Genomic DNA, 18,668 nt, shown 5'->3' with positions numbered 1-18,668 from the left:
AAGACAAGTTCCAGGTTCAGGGCTGGTATCTCTGACCCCTAGGCTGCTGCCACAGGCACCAAACCAGTGTTTCGGTGGCCATTCTCCCAAGGCAGAACCGTGTACTCAAACAGAAAACATTTTAAGTCTTCAGTACAAAAAGTGTCACAGCATTGTGAGTTAAGTCATTGCTTGGGACTCTCACATCCATATTTGAGCACCAGAGCTTGAGCACTGCCGCTGCTCCCAATACACCTTCCTGCTAATCTGTACCTGGGAGGCAGCAATGACGGTCACGGGTTTAGCTTCCGGCCATCCGTGTGGGAGCCCTGCAGGGAGTTCCAGTCTCCTGGCTTTGTCCTAGCTCAGCCCTTCCTTGCTGTTGTGGGCATTCAGGGAGTGAACTGGCAGATGGAAGATCTTTCTCCCTTTCCCTTGTGTTTCTCAGCTTTTGAAATCATAAATATTTGGGAAAGCAGTGACGAGCCCTTTCAGCACTAACTGTGAATAACATAATTTATAAAAAATACCTACATTTTGTGAACCAAAACATTCTGTGAGTGGATGGTGTTGTTATCCCTTTTTGTAAATCTCTGCAGTGCTTGACTTAACGAAAGGTACCTGGCTGCTCAGCTCTTCTGCTTTCAGCCTGTTCTGATCACACAATATGCACAACTGCTGGGAAATCCACTCCTGTGCGCTCTCAAGAGACTGGCAGAGGAAAAGGCAAATCTTGTCTTTGTACGACTGCACTAAGCATATATTTTTGACCTTGCGTACACTCTGACAGGATCTTAGGACCTGTGAGTGTACTTGGGCCACACTTTGAAAACGGCTGCTGTTTGGATAAGAACTGGATGGGGCAGTTTACTTCCTGCCCCTACCACTTACCAGGCTGAATGACCTCAGACAAATCGCTTATCTTGGTTGTGTGGTAATTTCTGCCTCTGTCCAATGCAAGCAATGCGTACTTATCTGGGTTACTCTGATTATTCAGTAGGCTGGTTTGCACAAAGAATCTAAGGACGCCTGGCACTGGCATGGGATATGTCCTCAACAAATAGCAGCTGCCACGATGCTGCTGCTGCTGCTGACATCATGTGCTTAACTGAAAATAAAGCTACCTTATCCTGATTACAGTGAACTCTCACTAGCAATACAGCATGAAGCCTGAAAGCTAGTTCCCTCTAGATACTCCCCTATCCTCTCAGCTTGGAAATACCGTCTTCCATTTGGGAATTCCCAAAGCACTTCCATCCACACTCCACTGACGGAATCTTTATAAGAGGTCCGAAGTTCCTTAGAGCAGGAGTGCGCCTCACCCAGAGCCTAGGTATAACACCTTGCATAAGGTGGAATGAGTGAATGGGAGGATGCTGAGTCATCATTTGGGTGGCAGGTGTTAGTTCAGCCCAAAGGCTGCTTCCTTCCTTGATGAGGCTTGGTATTTACACAGGCTGGCAGTAGCACTTTGGAACCAATCTTTGCCAATGAGCCGAATTCAGACGAAAGCTGTCCAAACCGTCTCCAAGACAAATTTGAATTTTGTATGCCATCACGTTTGAAGCAGGCAGATGAGGAATTTAAGAAAACCCTTTTTGGGCCCGGCGCGGTGGCGCAAGTGGTTAAGTCCTCGCCTTGCACGCCCGGGATCCCATATGGGCGCCGGTTCTAATCCCGGCAGCCCCGCTTCCCTTCCAGCTCCCTGCCTGTGGCCTGGGAAAGCAGTCGAGGACGGCCCAAGGCTTTGGGACCCTGCACCCGCGTGGGAGACCCGGAAGAGGCTCCTGGCTTCGGATCGGCATAGTATCGACCCGTTGCGCTCACTTGGGGAGTGAATCATCGGACGGAAGATCTTCCTCTCTGTCTCTCCTCTCTGTATATCCGCCTTTCCAATAAAAAATAATAAAAATAAATCTTTAAAAAAAAAAAAAAGAAAAAAAGAAAACCCTTTTTTCATATAAAGACTCAATCCTTGTACTTGACTGCTCTACAGATCTTTTCAGAATGTGGTTGAACCATCATTGGAATGTTTCCTTCTTTCAAAATTTATTTTGTTTTCACTTTATTTGAAAAGCAGAAAGAGAGGGAGAGGGAGAAGAGAGAGAGAGAAAAAAAATCTTTCATTTGCTTATACACTTCCCAAATGCTTACAGCAACCAAGGCCGGGCCAGGTTGAAGCCTCAGGAGCCAGGATCACAATCTGGTCTCCCACAGGTAGTCAGGGACCCAAATCCTAAAACCTTCGTCTGCTGCCGTAAGATGAGTGCTCAAGAAGAAGGATCAGAAATGGAATAAACAAGACTCCAATCAGACACTTCAGTGTGGAAAATGGGCAGCCCAAGTGACCACTTAAATGCTCCGGCGCAGGCTTACCTTGAAAGTTTCCTCTTTGAAATCCATCTTCACTCAAAACACACGTCACACATTACATTTAATAGGTATTTGCATAATAATCTCAAATGAAAGCTCAAATATTCTATAGAGGATGAACATTTAGCCTAACAGTTAAGCCGCGGGTTAGGACGCCCACCTGCCATGCTGAAGTACCCAGGTTTGACCCTAGCTCCAGCTCCTGATCTCAGCCATGGGAGACCTTGGCCCCGGTGAGGGAGGCCACTGTGGTCATTCGGGGGAATGAACCAGCAGATGGGAGATTATCTGTTTCTCTCTTCCTGTAACTCTTAAATTCATCAATGAAAACATTAAGAAGCAGGGCCCAACACAGTAGCCTAGTGGCTAAAGTCCATGCTTTGAACGTGCCAGGATCCCATATGGGAGTAAGTTTTAATCTTGGCAGCTCCACTTCCGATCCAGTTCCCTGATTTTGGCCTAGGAAATCAGTCAGAAATGACCCAAAGCCTTGGCATTCTGCACCCGTGTGGGAGACCCAGAAAAGACTCGGGGCTCAATACTTCGGATTGGCTCGGCTCTGGCAGTTGTGGTGGCTTGGGGAGTGAATCATTAGATGGAAGATCTTCCTCTCTGTCTCTCTTTCTTTCTGTGTATCTGACTTTGCAAAACCAAAAACGAAACACTGTATGGGAAGACTTTGACCATACTGCTTTGATTCGACTTTGATTCAATGCAACAGTAGGCCCAGAATATTGGAATCTATTGACTATTTTATTTGCCAAAGAATTTTTGCACAAGTTAAGGGATCCTTCCAGGAGATCTTTTTCCAGGGAGAGGCAGTGCCTTATAAAGGAAGACTGCACTGGGGAGTTTACCTGGACATTTTACTAAACTATTTACCTTCCTGTGTTTAGGAAATGCAATAATGTAAAACTACATGCAGTACCCTGTGACCCTTCCAATCAGAAATTTTTCAGAAATTATTCTTGGAAATACAAATATTCGGTAACAACATACAACACCAACATCAAAAATATTTTACTCATTATGCAAAGAGCCAGCAAATTTGAGGATAAGAGTATGCCTCACGTAATCCTAGGCATTTGTCCGGATGAACACCCTCTGTGGGCCATGAGTCCTGTGAAGATTCCTTGTTACTTCATGACTTCAGACAGAAGCTGTTGCCTTTCAGCCAAACACTGTATTTCTAGACTATATCTAATTAGAATAATTTTAATGAATATTTGAATTACTTGTTTGTTGTTCAGGAAGTCCCTTTAAAACTGATTGTCAGGCCCAGCACGGTAGCCTAGCAGTTAAAGTCCTTGCCTTGCATGCACCAGGATCCCATATGGGTGCTGGTTCCACTACTCTGTGCATCTTAGCTTCATCCATTGCTCCAGAAGAGAGCTGGCAGGAATATATGTGACTGCAGCGCACCTTGCAGAGCCAAGCATCAGAGAAGAATTGCTGCTTCTGCTTTAGTTTCTGTTCAGAAAGCCTAATGATTGCCGGGAGTTTGAGTGACACCCTCCATCCCACGACCAGTCACCTGTGACTGTTGGTTCAGCTTGGGTTAACCATGAGCAACAGGTTCACACAGTGCAAGCACGGCCCTGAGGGTCATGCCTGTGTCCTCAACCACTCTAAAGTAGAAGACTGGGCCCTGTGCAGCAGTTAGTGGCTAAAGTCCTCGCCTTGCACACATCAGGATCCCATATGGGCAATGGTTCTAACCCCGGCAGCCCCACTTCCCATCCAACTGCCTGCATGTGACCTGGGAAAACAGTCGAGGACAGCCCAAAGCCTCGGGACCCTGTACCCACGTGGGAGACTTGGCAGAAACTCCTGGCTTTGGATCAGCACAGCTCCGGCCATTGCGGCCACTTAGGGAGTGAATCAACAGATGGAAGATCTTCTTTATCTCTCTCCTCTCTGTATATCTAACTTTCCAATAAAAATAAATGTTGAAAAAAAAAAAAACCTAATTGTTACTTCCAGTCCTGTACAGCAGAAACAAGCCCAAAAACTGAAACTGGAGAGACTTTTTCCCTCTGGATATTCCAGGTGTTGAACCTAAGGTAAACTTCTGAACTGGGGGAATCTTCCATATTTGGGAGGTGGGGAGGTTTATTTGGTCATGGGCTCATTTGCCAAGTCAGTCTAGGAGATGCAGAAGGGAGCAGGTCCTCATGTCCAAATTGGGTTTGGGTCAAAGGTAATGTGTATTTGAAAATCACTGTCCATACTATATTTCTTTTTTTTAAGTTCGATATACAGAGAGGAAGAGAGAGAGGCAGATCTTCTATCTGATTCACTTCCCAAGTAGCTGCAACAGCTGAACCAATCCGAAGCCAGGAGCCTCTTCCAGGTCTCCCACGGGGGTGCAGGGTCCCAAGGCTTTGGGCTGTCCTCCACTGCTTTCCTAGGACAAGCAGAGAGCTGGATGGGAAGTGGGGCTGCCAGAACGTGAACCGGCGCCCATATGGGATCCCAGCACATGCAAGGCGAGAACTTTTGCAGAGAGGCTACTGCCCCTGGGCTCCATACTGTGTTTGGAAGACACAAGTACTACACTGCGTTAATTGTCTTTTCTGATCAGAGTTGAAGCTCCACAGTAGGCTGAGATTACAAAAAAGGTTCCCATTGGAAGAGTTAAAAAGGTGCACAGGAATATGGAGTCCTTAAAAAGGTACAAGGACAAGTACTGTGGCACAGCGTTCAAGTTGTCACTTGGGCGGAGTCATAGTGTAGTAAGGTAAGCTACCACCTCTGACACAGGCGTCACATACCTGAATGCCACTTTGGGTCTTGGCCACTCCAGTTCTGATCCAGCTCTCTGTTAATACATGAGGGAAGGCAGCAGCAGATGGCCCATGGCACCCATATAGGAGACCTGGATGGAGTTCCTGGCTTCTGGCTTCAGCTTGACTCAAACCTGGTCATTATAGCCATGTAGGCAGTGAACCAGCAGAAAAAAGACCTCTCTCATTATAACTACCTTTCAAATACATAAATAAATAATTTCCCCCCCTTAAAAGATGCCATGTGGGAGATATCCCATACCAGAGTGCCTGGGTTCAAGTCCCAGTTCCACTTCAATTTCTGCTTCGTGATATGTACTTCCTATGAAACAGTGGTGATGCCTGAATTGGCTGGGCCTCTGCCTCCTCATATGGGGACCTGGCTTGAGTTCCTGGCTTCTTGTTTCAGCCTAGCCCAGCCTTGGCTGTTGGGAAGTAAGCCAGAAGATGGAAAACCTTTGTCTATCTGACTACATCTCTCTTCCTTTTAAATCAAATGAAAAATAAATGAAAATAGTTTGTGGTTTGGCACAATAGCTCAGTGACATGTTACGGGGTGCGTGCGAGATCACGCCAGACATGTCTAAGGTTTTATTAAGGAGTCTTTATCAACCAAGCTTGGTGTTAACAGAACATACTAAAATAGCAGATCACAAGCCCAATCAAAGCAATATACAGGGACCATGCTAACAGAACATACTAAAATAGCAGATCACAAGCCCAATCAAAGCAGTATACATGGACCATGCTCAAGGGATTACCTGTCCTGGATCAGCCTAGAGTCAAGGTGCCAGAGCAACGGAAACACCTGACCAGAAAGAGACTCAGGTGTTAGAAGAGAAGTACAGAATGTTATGGAGTGCAGTCAGTGATTGCTCCTTCACCTCTCCTTGTATACTCTTCTCCCCCACCCCCCGCCCCACGTCCTAATTCAGATGTTGGATGTAGATGAGTCCAAATAGTCTTTTTAGCTACAAGCCCAGTTCCTGTTCCTGCCCATCCCAATGAGCCCCAATTAACTCCCTAACTCACAACACTTAGGTATTCACTCCTGCCCACCTGTGACTCATGTATCAACTGAGAGGGGATGGTATAGCATTGTTTAACCACTCCCCTCACAAGCCCCTTTAAAAGTCCTGTGAAGCAGGGGCTCACTCTCTCTTTCTTGCATGTGCGGGGATCCCACATGGGCACCAGTTCATGTCCCAGCTGCTCCGCTTTCCTTCCAGCTGTCTGCCTGTGGCCTAGGAAAGCAGTTGAGGATGGCCAAAAGCCTTGGGACCCTGCACCCATGTGGGAGACCCAGAAGTTCCTGGCTCCTGACTTCGGATCAGCTCAGCTTTGGCCATTGCGGCCATTTGGGAAGTGAACCAACAGACTGAACTTTGTCTTTCCTTCTTGCTGTAAAATCTGCCTTTCCAATAAATCTTTAAAAATTAATAGTTTGTTCATTTTATACATATGCCAAGTGCTCAAACCAGAGTTGATTATGTAAGGGGAAGACTCAGCACCTGCCACAAGTCCTGATCCTCCTTTAAGTTACCATTTTAAAGCAACTGACTGCAGAGAGGTATGTTGCTGAAAATGGCAGGTTAGAAAATCCCTGTCCTCTCAGCATATCCAGGTGCACATGGAGGATATGGCAGTCCATCGGAACGTGCAGAGGACACCTGGTACCACAGCAGAGGACGGAGGACAGAGCAAATCAACTACCCCAGCCATGTTTAGGCAGCAAAAATCTGGGCAAATGGAATCTCTAAGGTGGACTATGTCAGCCAGTGGATTCTGGAGAGATTTCATCATGCTTGGAATGGCGAGATTGGCAGCAATTCAGAACTGGTGAACTACCAAAAGCACTGGAGCAAGACCCTCGGAGCATGCCCCACGTCGGGGGCCTGGGATGGGTGGAAGCCTGGGTGGAAATTCTCCTTACCCCAGCCCAGATACAGGGAGAAAAAAAAATGTGGCAACAATGGTCTTATCCACTTTCATGTAGCCCTTGGCCCTTTGTGTCCTAATCAACTATGTAAATATCATCAAAATAAAAAAATATTAATCACACACATGAAAGAAAAGAACAAAAGAAAATCCCTGTCGTCACACTCACTGACAAATGAGCCCTGAGTCAGATGCAGTGGTCACCTCTGGCCAAAAAGGGCAACTTTTACAAAAGCAGTTCAGAAAAGTCACTAAAGCAAAGCAAACCAATGAAAATAAGCAGCAAGAAAAAAAGAAAGCAAAAAAAAAAAAAAAAAAAAACCGTATAGGGAGGGGGGTGATACATGACCAACAAAACAGGCATTCTATAGCTGGACAAACCTTTGGATAGACTGATCAAGACAAAAGAGAGACTGAAACTTCTAAAATTAGGGAGGAAAACATGAAAATGTCTGCTAATATCATAGAAACAAAGAGAGTAGTGATGGAATACTAATTGGATGCCAACCAAATGAATAATGTAGATGAAATGGCCAAATTCTTAGAAACACCCAAACTACAAAAACTGAATCCAGGAAGACATAGAAAGTCCAGGTGGCTTCAGTGAGAAATTTTACCAAACATTTGAAGAACAAGTATCACTTCTCAAACCTGTGAAAAAAAATAAAGGACAAGGGAACACTTCTTAGCTTATTCTATTACGGACGTAGTTTCTAGACAGCAAGAAAATAACACAAGTGTCTCCCATAAACACAGGTGAAACTCCTTAAAAAATACTAGCAAAATGAAACCTGCCAGATAGTGGAAGGATTAGACAGAGTGACCAATTGGGATTTATCCCAGGAATGCCAGGGATAAAATATATTTATTAATATATCATATTAATATAATGTGTCAAAAATATCATATCAATATATTAATAATCATCACGTTAATAAGAGGAAGGGGAGGAAGCAGCATGGTCATCTGACTTGAAATGGAAAAAGCGTATGAGCAAATCCAGCAGCCACCCTCATGAAGCACACAGGTGATCAGAGGAAACTTGCTCAAGCTAATGAAGAGTGTCTACTGAAGCACACGGTGGGACTGCACTTACTGCAGGATCAGGAGAAGGATGAGCATTGTCCATTCTCACTACTTCCAATCAGCCACATATCAGAGGACCCGGCCAGGGCAATTAGCCAAAAAAAAGAAAGAAAGAAAAAAGAAAGAAAGAAATAAAACGCAACCAAATTTGAAATCCCAATTAATTTTTTTTGGAAATTTATTGGAATTAAGATTTTTCAGAGGCAACACAATCTTACATACAGATGGAAGACCTCCCTGGATGAAATACTTCTCTGTCTTCCCTTTTCTTTCTGTAAAAATCTGCCTTTCAAATAAAATAAATAAATAAAATACAATAACCAAATAAATAAAAATAAAAATAAATAAATGTCTAAAAATTGTTGAAAGAAACTAAAACTATCTAGGTCACTGAAATAAATGAGATGATAAACCCATGCTCATGAGCTGGTATATTTAATAATGTTAGAACGGTAATATTCCCCAGATCAATCCATACATTAAATGAAATATCTATCAAAATTCCAACTCATTATCGGCAGAAGTGAACAAGCAATTCCTAAAAGTCATATGAAATTGCATGGAAGCTAGAAGAGTCAATACAACTCGAGAAAAAATAACATTAGAGTACTCATCTTTCCTGATCTCAAAATGTACTACAAAGCTTCAGTAATCAAAAGAATATCACACTGGTATAAATATAAGCATATAAATCAAGGGACTACCACTCAAGTGTAAAAATAAAGCCATATCTCACTGTCAAGTGAATGTTGACAGGGGTGCCAAGACCGCTTAACAAACAGTGCTGAGACAACTGGATAACCACATGTCAAAAAATGAAATCAAATTCTTACCTCAAACCATATGCAAAAACCAACTTAAAATAGATCAAAGGTCTACATGTGAGCTACAATTATAACTCTTCTAAAAGGAATTAGGGGTAAATCTTCACAACCTTAGATTTGGTCACAAATTCTTAGAGGATATAAAAGGCATAGGCAAAACAACAAAAAATAGATAAACTGAACTTCATCAAATTGAAAACTTTTACATCAAGGATACTACCAAGATAGTGAAAAGAAAATCCAGAGGATAGGGCCTGGCGTGATAGCATAATGGTTAAAGTTCTCATCTTGCACATGCTGGGATCCTATATGGGCAATGGTTCTAATCCTAGCAGCCATACTTCCTATCCAGTTCCCTGGTTGTGGCCTGGGAAAGCAGTGCAGGATGGTCCAAAGCCTTGGGATCCTGCACCAACGTGGGAGACCCAGAAGAAGCTTCTGGCTCCTGGCTCCTGGCTTAGGATTGGCTCAGCTCCAGCTATTGCGGCTGCTTGGGGAGTGAACCATGGGACAAAAGATCTTCCTCTCTGTCTCTCCTCCTCTCAGTATATCCAACTTTCCAATAGAAATAAAATAAATCTTAAAAAAAAAAAAAAGAAAATCCAGGATAAAGAAATATAGCAGGTAAGTGTATAGCATCTAAAACATACACAGAAATCCTACAAATCAACAACAAAAAGATAAACAACCTAATTAAAAACGGGCAAAAGACTTGAACAGACATTTCTTGAATATATAAATGATCAATGAATACGTGGAAATATGTTCAACATCATCGTCAAGGAAATGCAAATAAAAATCACAATGACATACCACTTTGTATCCAACAGGATTGAAGACTCATAATATTAATAATGCTAAGTGTTCACAGCAATGTGGCAGCATCAGGACTGTTGTATGTAGCTAGTGGAAATATAAAACTGTATGGCCACCGGAAAAAAGAGTTTGGTGGTTACTAGTCAAACACAGAACTATTAAAATATGTAGTAATTCCACTCTTAGATATGTATACAAGAGAAATAAAAACATACATCCACATAAAGCCTGTAAGATGCATGTTCACAGAATTGTCCACTGTTCTAGCTATTCATAAGAGCAGTTGACTTATACACTCATGAATAGCGAGGAATTGGAACCAATCCAGGTGTCCATTAAGTGATGAATGTATAAGAAAACTGTGAACAGCTATGCAATAGAATAGACTAGGAAAGGAGTGCTGATACATGAGACTACTTCAAACTTTGTAGAAATATGCAATTAAAAATAAGTTTAATTTTGGTGCAAAGTGATTCTTAAATTAATGCGTAGTTTTTCATGATAGGAGTTTTCCAAAAATTTTTAGCGGTATCTTTACATTCTTTACAATATAGATGAACCTTGAAAACATGCTAAGTGATAGGAGCCAGACTCAGAAGCCCACATATCTCAAGATTCCATTTACATCAATGTCAACAGGAAGCAAATCCACAACGACAGAATGTCAACTTGTGCTGCTCAGAGAGCAAGGGAGCAGGCAGTGGGGACAGGCTGCTCAACAGGTACGGTTTCTTGAAGGGTTAATGAAAAGGTTCTGGAAATGGTTAGCACCCTGAACGGTGCACTGGAATAGCAGTGGAGGTTGCATTTTGTGTTATGTGAGTCAATTTTAAAAGCCTGATTTGAGTTTTGAAGAGACAACAGCAGATCTGGGTCACCGTGGCTGCTGCGCTATCCTAAGAGTGCCTTGGGAAGCAAAGACCTGGAGATCCTTTTGAAGACGCTCCTGTTGGGTTCAGATGGCGGCGGCTCTCAGTGAGCCTTGGCTGTCTGAGGTGTTATACCTCCACTAGGCTCAGCCCTCTCATCCCATCTCTGGTGGGAGGTGGTCAGAGTCTGCGTTCATCCCAAGAGGAGATAGGCAGCAGTGTACGCAACCTAACCTGAAAAGAGTGGTCAGAGCCTGGCAGCCAGCCCTGAGGCTCCTGCGGGAGCACAGACAGTTGATCCAGGCTTCAGGGTGGGGACTTGTTAGTGGCGAGGCACTGTTTGTGAGGCAAGCAGTGATGACATTTCATCATCATTTGTGTTCCTGGGATGGCAGACACAAACTCTGCTTTAAGTAGGAAGAACCTCTTAGATCACTAAGCATCATTTCTCCCCTTTTTTGGAAGCTGGACAATGCCGCAGTTTAGAGAGAAAATAGTGTTGGAGCACAGGAAGTAGATGCCAGGCTTTCATCCACACCCACCAGTCAGCACCAGGCAGTGATATGAATGGCAGCAGCCTGCTTTGCTGTTAATTACTCAATTTTATTACCCTTCAGTCGCTTGGGTAGTTTTTAAAGATTCACCCATGGCAATTAAGTGCAGCAATTTATCTGGAATATTGCATGCAGTTGGCTTGAATATGCAATGAGGACCCCCCCCCCCCCCCCGTTTCCAGGCAGCAGCACTGAATTCCTGCATTCTAAGATGGAACAACAATGATTCAACACACAGCCTACTCATTTTCCAAGGCCTCTTGCTGACTTTTACATTCTATGAGTCCAAAGAACACAATGCCTGAGTGTACAGAAAGTACCCACAATGCACTTCACACAGCTTCATGCACCTCGAGGAGGTTCAAGGTCTTCAGATAAATCTTCCACGCGATTTGATGAAAGAAGGGGCAACGTTTGCAGCTAAAGGATTCTCTGGTGAAAGACTCATTTCTAAGATATTTCTGCCTAACAGCCTGTGGCACCCAAGGGTCTCAGATCGTAGGAAATGCATCATCAATCGCTTCTCGGCCTTTTGGCTAAGATCAAGTGTAGGAAATGCATCATCAGCAACTCTTCTCTCATTCTTCCCTGTCTGTGACCACAGAGTTCTCTTCCCAAAGCTTCTCTAAGATGGATCGTGCCATCTTATAAAAAGTCATAGCAATTTTAAAGAGCCCATCCCCCTCTTTCTCAGTCCAGCTCTGTGGTCTCACTACTGCTGTCCCAGGACTGTGGATTCTTCAAGCCAGTACTCATTTGGGCTGTCTCCTGTTTATCTCCTTTGAATGCATCTCTCCCTCAACATTTCCAGCTACCTGGAAAAGAGTTACATGCATGCCTGGCCTGGACATTCCAAAGCTTAACATGCTTTAACAACTCCCATGCATGGCTCAGAGTAGACTTGAGGGCTTTGGAACAACCCCTAGGACCCTCCATTCCTTTTACTCAGAGCCCACTAACCCATTCTCACCAATTCCTGGCTCCCAGGAACCCAGAGAGAACAGAGAAGAATGGCCTCTTTGATTTCTCCATTCTCCCTGCAAAAATGTCTTTTCCACACAAAATACCATTTTTCCTTCTATATTGTATATACTGTGATTCTACTAATAAAAAAAAACACTAAACTTCATATATACTCAAAAATAATCACATGTATGTCATCTGCTTTTAAAATATCAGTTTCAACGGTTACTAAACAGTCACTTATGGCCTTAACATAATTGAATCATGTCTGTTCTATTGCCCATTTTGATTATTTCCAGTTTTATAAAAATTACCACTAACTTTTTAAGTCAAACCTTTTTTCTCACATCCAACAATTCCCATAGAAATAAAAAAAAAAGAAATATATGTCTATTAGTGAAATTACTTGATTAAAAGATGATAGGTTGCATAAAACACGTATTATATCTTACCAAATTGACATAAACTTACTGAAAAGTAATTTATCCTTCCACCCACAGCATATAAAAATGTCTCAATACAAACACTTTCATTATTCCTGGTTGCTAACTTTTTACAAAACTTTAATTCATTTGAGGAGTGAGTATTCATGAAGCTTAACAATTTTTATTCACATGATTATTAGTTAGCTATTTGTATCTTCCCTGTGAATTTTTCCAGTTTTTTGCTTATTATCTTCTTGATTTTATATTTTTCTTAATTTCAATGGAGATTATACTACAGTATTTTAATTGTGAATTTTACAGCTAGTATCATAAGCTGATTTTTTTTTTTGAGAGTCAGAGATGAGAGTGAGTGCATGCCCATCTACTGATTCAGCACCCAAATACCTACAACGGGTGGGACTGTCACAAGCTAAAACTTCAAGTTGGGAATGCAATTCAGGTCTTCCAGGGGAGTGGCAAAACACCCACTGTGCCTCCCAGGGTTTGCATTACTGTGCAGCTGGGGTACTCATTTCCTGTTTCAAAGGGCTTCATCTTTCCACACCGTGTCTGAAATGGAGGGTGAACCATTTCTTGATGATCTTCATGGTTCCTCACCGTCTCCTTCCATCATCTTCCTCAGGCACATGCATGTTACTCTCCTGTTCACCTGTGTTCCTGACCTCACCTGTCCTGTTTTTGCTCCAGCTGCCCCTAGCTATGAGTTCTTTCTGAATCCCCTGACACTCTTACTTTCCTTATGGATGCCAGTCTCTCTCGTAGCTGTTAGTTATTCTGTAGCTGTCACATCCCACCTGGAGAGTAGAGTCTACAGTAGGTGCTCAAATGCTTCAGCCAGGGCCCTTGGGCACCTCAGTGAAGAGACTCTGAAGAGGACCCTTGTGGGGGTGGCTTTAGAGGATTCCTGTCCCTGACAAAAGGACCTTCCCAAAGCCAGCAATTGGAATGTGAGTTCCAGATGGAGCCTTCACCAAGACCCCAGGCATAGGAAATGGTCACAAGAACAATGTTCATACTGCTTCTGAAGGCATTCAGGTTCTCTGTTTTAAACTTTACTTGAGGAGGAGAGACAGAGAGCTTTCAACTGTTTGCTGCCTCACTCTTGGCAACAGCTCCAAGGTGGGGATGAAAGCAAAGAACTGGGAACTCGAGTGAGGACTCCCATATGGGTGGCAAATCCAATGGTCTGAGCCTTCACCTGCTGCCCCCCAGGTGTGTGTTTGTAGGAGGTTGCAATGGGAGCAGAGCCTGAACTTGAACTCGGGCATACCAATAGGAGATATGGGTATGCCAAGCAGTATCTTGACCACTGTGCCAAAGACAAGTCCCTAAGTCCTTTTTTATTCATGAAAATTACATGGGACTCTCCCCCTGGAATACAATGTGTGGAAAAGACCATGGTTAGTAACAGCTTATGGTGTTTTCAATTAAATTATGACAGATAATGCAAACCATGGTGTCTCACTTTCATTTTGGCCACTAAAAAGCTCCGAACTCCTGGTCTAGTTCTCATGATGTTGTCAACCAGCTCTGTAACTTGGACCATTCAAGCCTTAGTGTCTCCATCTTTGTAGGGAACTAACAGCTCCTTTGCAGAGTGCTATTCACAGAGCTGTGTGGTGCCTGGCAAATCTATTCAGTAAGTACGTGCTGACTGGCTCTGAGGCAGAAGATACTCCACTGAATGCCAGAGGTGTAATGGAGACAGTACCTGTCTTCCTGAAGCTCCCATTACAGAGGGAAAGCCAGGCGACCGACACATACACAAACCATGGCGAGTGTCACGGGGAAATCAACCAAGTGATGTGATGGACGGTACTTAGGTGGACAAGGTGGCCTGTCGGTGGGGAGCACTGTTAGCAAAGACTGCTCTGACCTGAGGGTTGTAGCAACTGGACAAACCTGATTTAGTGTGAGCTTGGAGGCTAAGCAAGACAGAGTCTGACCAGTCCTCAGATGGGAGAAGCCTGTCCAGTGCAGAAGAAACCCATGCTGAGACTTCAAGGGTGAGAATGAGCTGGCCACTTGGAGAAGAAAGCAGCAAACAGCCAGCCCCCAAGGTGAGAAATCACTCAGCTAGTTCTAAGAGCCTGCAAGGTGGCAGCAGGCAGAGAAAGGGGTGAGATGAGACAAGCAGTACCATGGCTGACCACAAATTCTGCACCAGCAACCTCTGGCCAGCCTAGTGGTTGCACTATATTGACTTTTTCTTATAAGTGGTTGCAAATGCTTTAGAAATGGCTGCTTTATAATGGAAAAAAAAAAAAGATTGACCCCCTACAAATAATTTTAAAGGGCTGATGCCAAGCACATGCAGCCTCTGTCTGCAGTGGTGGCATCCCAGACGGTCATCAGGTCGAGTCCTGGCTGCTTCCCTTGGGATCCAGCCTCCGCTTACGGCCTGGGAAAGCAACCGAGGATGGCCCCAGTGTTTGTGACTCTGTTCATGTGGGAGACCCAGAAAGAAATTTCTGGCTCCTGGCTTCAGATCAGCTCAGCTTTACCCACTGTGGCCATGTGGGGAGTGAACCAGCAGATGGAAGGTTCTGTCTCGCCTCTCTCTTAAGAGCTAACATTTACCAAGAGCTTATGATATGCTTTACATGATTTAAACATTCACTCCTTCCCTTGATTCTCTGAGGTCAATACTAGTTTTTGCTTCCTTTGGACAGATGAGAAAGTGAAGTTCAGGGAGCTTAATAAAGTTTTGCCAGAGCTGACACACAGAGTAAGTTTAAGAGGAGGTTTTGAATCAGTCTACCTCTGAAACTAGTTTTCTTAGCCACTCTACAATGCTTCTGCAGATTATCAAGCTATTGACATATATTGTGAATTAGTTATAATTTATAGTTAATTTATATTTAATATTTAAGTTATATATTAAATTCTTCCCTACTTGACACACATTTTTTTTTTTAAAGTTTTCACTTCCTTGGCATACACACATACCTACATGTCCTTTCTGCTGGCTTTCCCCATAAATTCTCACTACAACCAGCAGGTGGAAACATAAGCTAGGAACTCACCCCAGGCCTCCCTGGAGGGTGGCAGGAGCTCAGCAGCTGGAGCCATTTCCCCTGCCTTTCCAGGGTCTGTATACTCAGCAGGAAGCTGGAGACAGGACTGGAGCCTAAATCCTCACGCTTGGGACGCAGGTGTCCTGACCAGCGAGCGGCTCAGCGACTGGACACCTGTCCCTGCTCCGAGCCTGTTAGTTAATGCTGTACACAGGAGCATCTGTGTTTATGACAGTGCCTGTGCTTGCTCATGGCAGAAATGTGTTGGTGGTTCATCATCCATCATCTATTCTCAGGGATCCACATAGCGTCACATTCTGCTTATTATTAAGGGACGGGGTCAAAGGGAGCAGGAGAAAAAGAAACAACTGCAACATGTGAACAGTCATTCTCCACCTGCAGAACTTACCCACTGCAGAATCTGTATGCACAATTTAGTATACAGATGTTTATTTAGGACAAAGGATGCTCAGCTTGCAAATAGCTACTGGCTGACCCTGCTGGGGTTGCCAATCACGTGGCCTAAGCAGATGCAAGGGAGATGGAATTATTATGATGATTGTGTTTTTTTTGTCATGGAAATTATCCTGGTCAGAGAAAAGCGAGCAGGCAAAATGGTCTGAACATTGATAACGAAAATTCCTTTTTAGTGGCTCATTTTCCAAGCGGCGTTCTGTTTTAATGTCTGATCTCCAACGTGCCCCGCCCCGTTAACTCCCACCAAGGCCAAAGCAGCGCCTGCTGTGGTTTCACTCACGTTGCCATCGTGGTTTGGGCAGGAGAGGGGCTTCCCTGCAGCCACGGCGGTAACCGTCTCCAAGATGGACGACTCCTCGACATTGCTGCCTGGAGTTCTCTGCAGCACGTCCATCAGGTTCGTGATGAAGAAGTTGTTCTGGAGCGCGGCCACCCCTTTCTCGGGCAGGATGGAGGTCTGGCGGCACACTGGGCAGGAGAGGGTTAAACTGTGGGCGGGAATGTAGTTCTGCAGGCACCTGCGGCAGAGGGAGAGAGCAGGAGAGTCAGCACTGGAGGGGGACCCCGGGTATCTCAGTGTTCTCAGAGATGGCCGAGGCTACTCTGTGCATAATATCTAGGGACTCTTTTCTGTTTATTTGTTTTTATTTAATAAGTCAGATACGCAGAGAGGAGGAGAGATTCTGTCTGATGATTCACTCCCTAAGTGACCACAACGGCTGGAGCCAAGCCAATCCAAAGCCAGGAGCCTCTTCCGAGTCTCCCACGTGGGTGCAGGGTCCCAAGGCTTAGGGACGTCCTCAACTGCTGTCCCAGGCCACAAGCAGGGAGCTGGATGGGAAGCAGGCTGCAGGGATTAGAACTGGCACCCATATGGTGAGGACCGTTAGCTTCTAGGCTACTGTGCCAGACCCAGAAAACAGGCATTTTAAGCAGCACTCAAGTTCCTAGGCTAACTGTTGTCCTCCCTGTCTCTATGACACAACACACTCACCTAGTCCTAAGCCCTATCTTTTCTGAGTTCCTGAAGGTCTCCCTGGGCTAACATTCTCATGCAGGGCTATAGCGATAATGCTTCCGCACGGACGTCTGTCTCCACAGATGGGTCCTCTGAGCGCTGGAACTGTATACCATCTTGACATCTCTGCTTGGATGTCTCATGTATCCTGAAACTCAACATGCACACAACCAAGCCCAGGATCTCCCCTAGACTCTGTCCTCCCAAGCTGATGACCGGCACTTCTGCTCATGCATCTACACCCATCAGAAACCAGAGGCATTCTTTGGAAAGTAGTCCCTCGCTGTCCTTCCTTCCCCACTTGTAGCCCATTGCCAAAGTCTGTCACATCCTTCTCATCTCCCAGGCCTCCCTTCCCCATCACATCATCCTCTCTCAGACATCTGCGACAGCCAAGGACCTGTCACACTGTCCTCCAATTCTGTACCCTCAAGTCCTTCTCCAAGTTCCAAAGTGACCTTTCTAAAATACTAACCAAGCAACACATCTGCCTCTGCTCGCATGTGAGATGAAAACCCGTTGGTGACTTCCAGTGCTCCTCCATGAAGATGTCCACAATAGCATGGGCACACATTGGTATGATTAAGCACCTGCATGTTTTCTCTTTCCCCTCATTAGCTCATGCCAGCCACAAGCGGATTTAGTTCTTTCTGCTCTCTTGGTCCTTCTCCCTGCAGCACCTGAGCACTGCCTGGAATGCTCACCTCCCATGCCTTTTGTTGAATTTTCACTCATTGTTCCTTAATCACCACTTCAACAGGGTGGCCTTCCTTGATGGGAACAAAATCTCTTACTATGAGGTTTCCTATGTATTGGAGAGTAGCACTTTGTCCCTGGTTTAATTCCACATTGATCTGAGTAATTGGGAGGTTTGCGGCTGGCTCCCCAGCTAGGCAGTAAACTCAGCATCCGTTGCTCTCCTTTCAAGCCTGGATGATGGTGTTGTAGAAGACACAGCGGTCTGGAGAGTGACAACGAGCAGATGTTTGCCAGTGAATCAGTGTGTACGTCTGGCAGGGCTCAGTCTCCTGACGGGGAGACGATACGTGAGGTGCTACCTCTCCAGAGCCAAACGTTCCCCGTTTTAAGGAGAGCTGCCAGCATCTTCAAAAGGAAATGATCCCAGTGTGCATGATGCTCAAACAGCTTCAGCCCTATGATTGGTTTAATAGGGTCTTGCAAATACGTGCTGCTAGCTATTGCATGGAGAGGTGGGCCAGACCCAGGGCAGCTCCGAAGTACTGCTCATCATCTGCCAGACTGTGGGGAAACAGCTCAAACAACAGACTGGACACTCAATAGTGAGGACTGCAGCAGCTCTGCCGGGCTCAAAATGCACAGCTCTCTATGCCATGCTGTGCCTACTGCTGTAAATCCAGCAATCTTACCAAGAGTGTCCACACACAGATGCACCATTAGCTGCCATTCAGGCCTTAGCTATACCCATTATGTAAGGGGGGGGGGGGGATCAGTCTTTAATTATTTTTGAATGTGAATCATAAAGTATTTAAGCCAAAACATA

General features: G+C 44.7%; 1 protein-coding gene across 4 annotated transcripts in view; it reads right to left on the bottom strand.

Annotated features, from left to right (window-relative positions):
- TRIM2 (tripartite motif containing 2) overlaps window positions 1–18,668 on the bottom strand; it is a 55,686-nt gene that overhangs the window by 35,176 nt on the left and 1,842 nt on the right. For all 4 annotated transcript variants that reach the window (XM_040967130.1, XM_040967131.1, XM_040967132.1 and 1 more), the window contains exon 2: window positions 16,409–16,646. In XM_040967130.1, coding sequence (XP_040823064.1) covers window positions 16,409–16,646 — 238 coding nt within the window. The remainder of the gene's footprint in view (window positions 1–16,408; window positions 16,647–18,668) is intronic.

The sequence above is a fragment of the Ochotona curzoniae genome, unplaced genomic scaffold (genome assembly GCF_017591425.1).
Source record: "Ochotona curzoniae isolate NIBS_2020 unplaced genomic scaffold, NIBS_Ocur_1.0 scaffold_4506, whole genome shotgun sequence".
In the NCBI taxonomy this organism is placed as follows: Eukaryota; Metazoa; Chordata; class Mammalia; order Lagomorpha; family Ochotonidae; genus Ochotona; species Ochotona curzoniae.
Note: the sequence above shows the minus strand (reverse complement) of the source record. Positions and strands in the feature narration are given on the sequence as shown.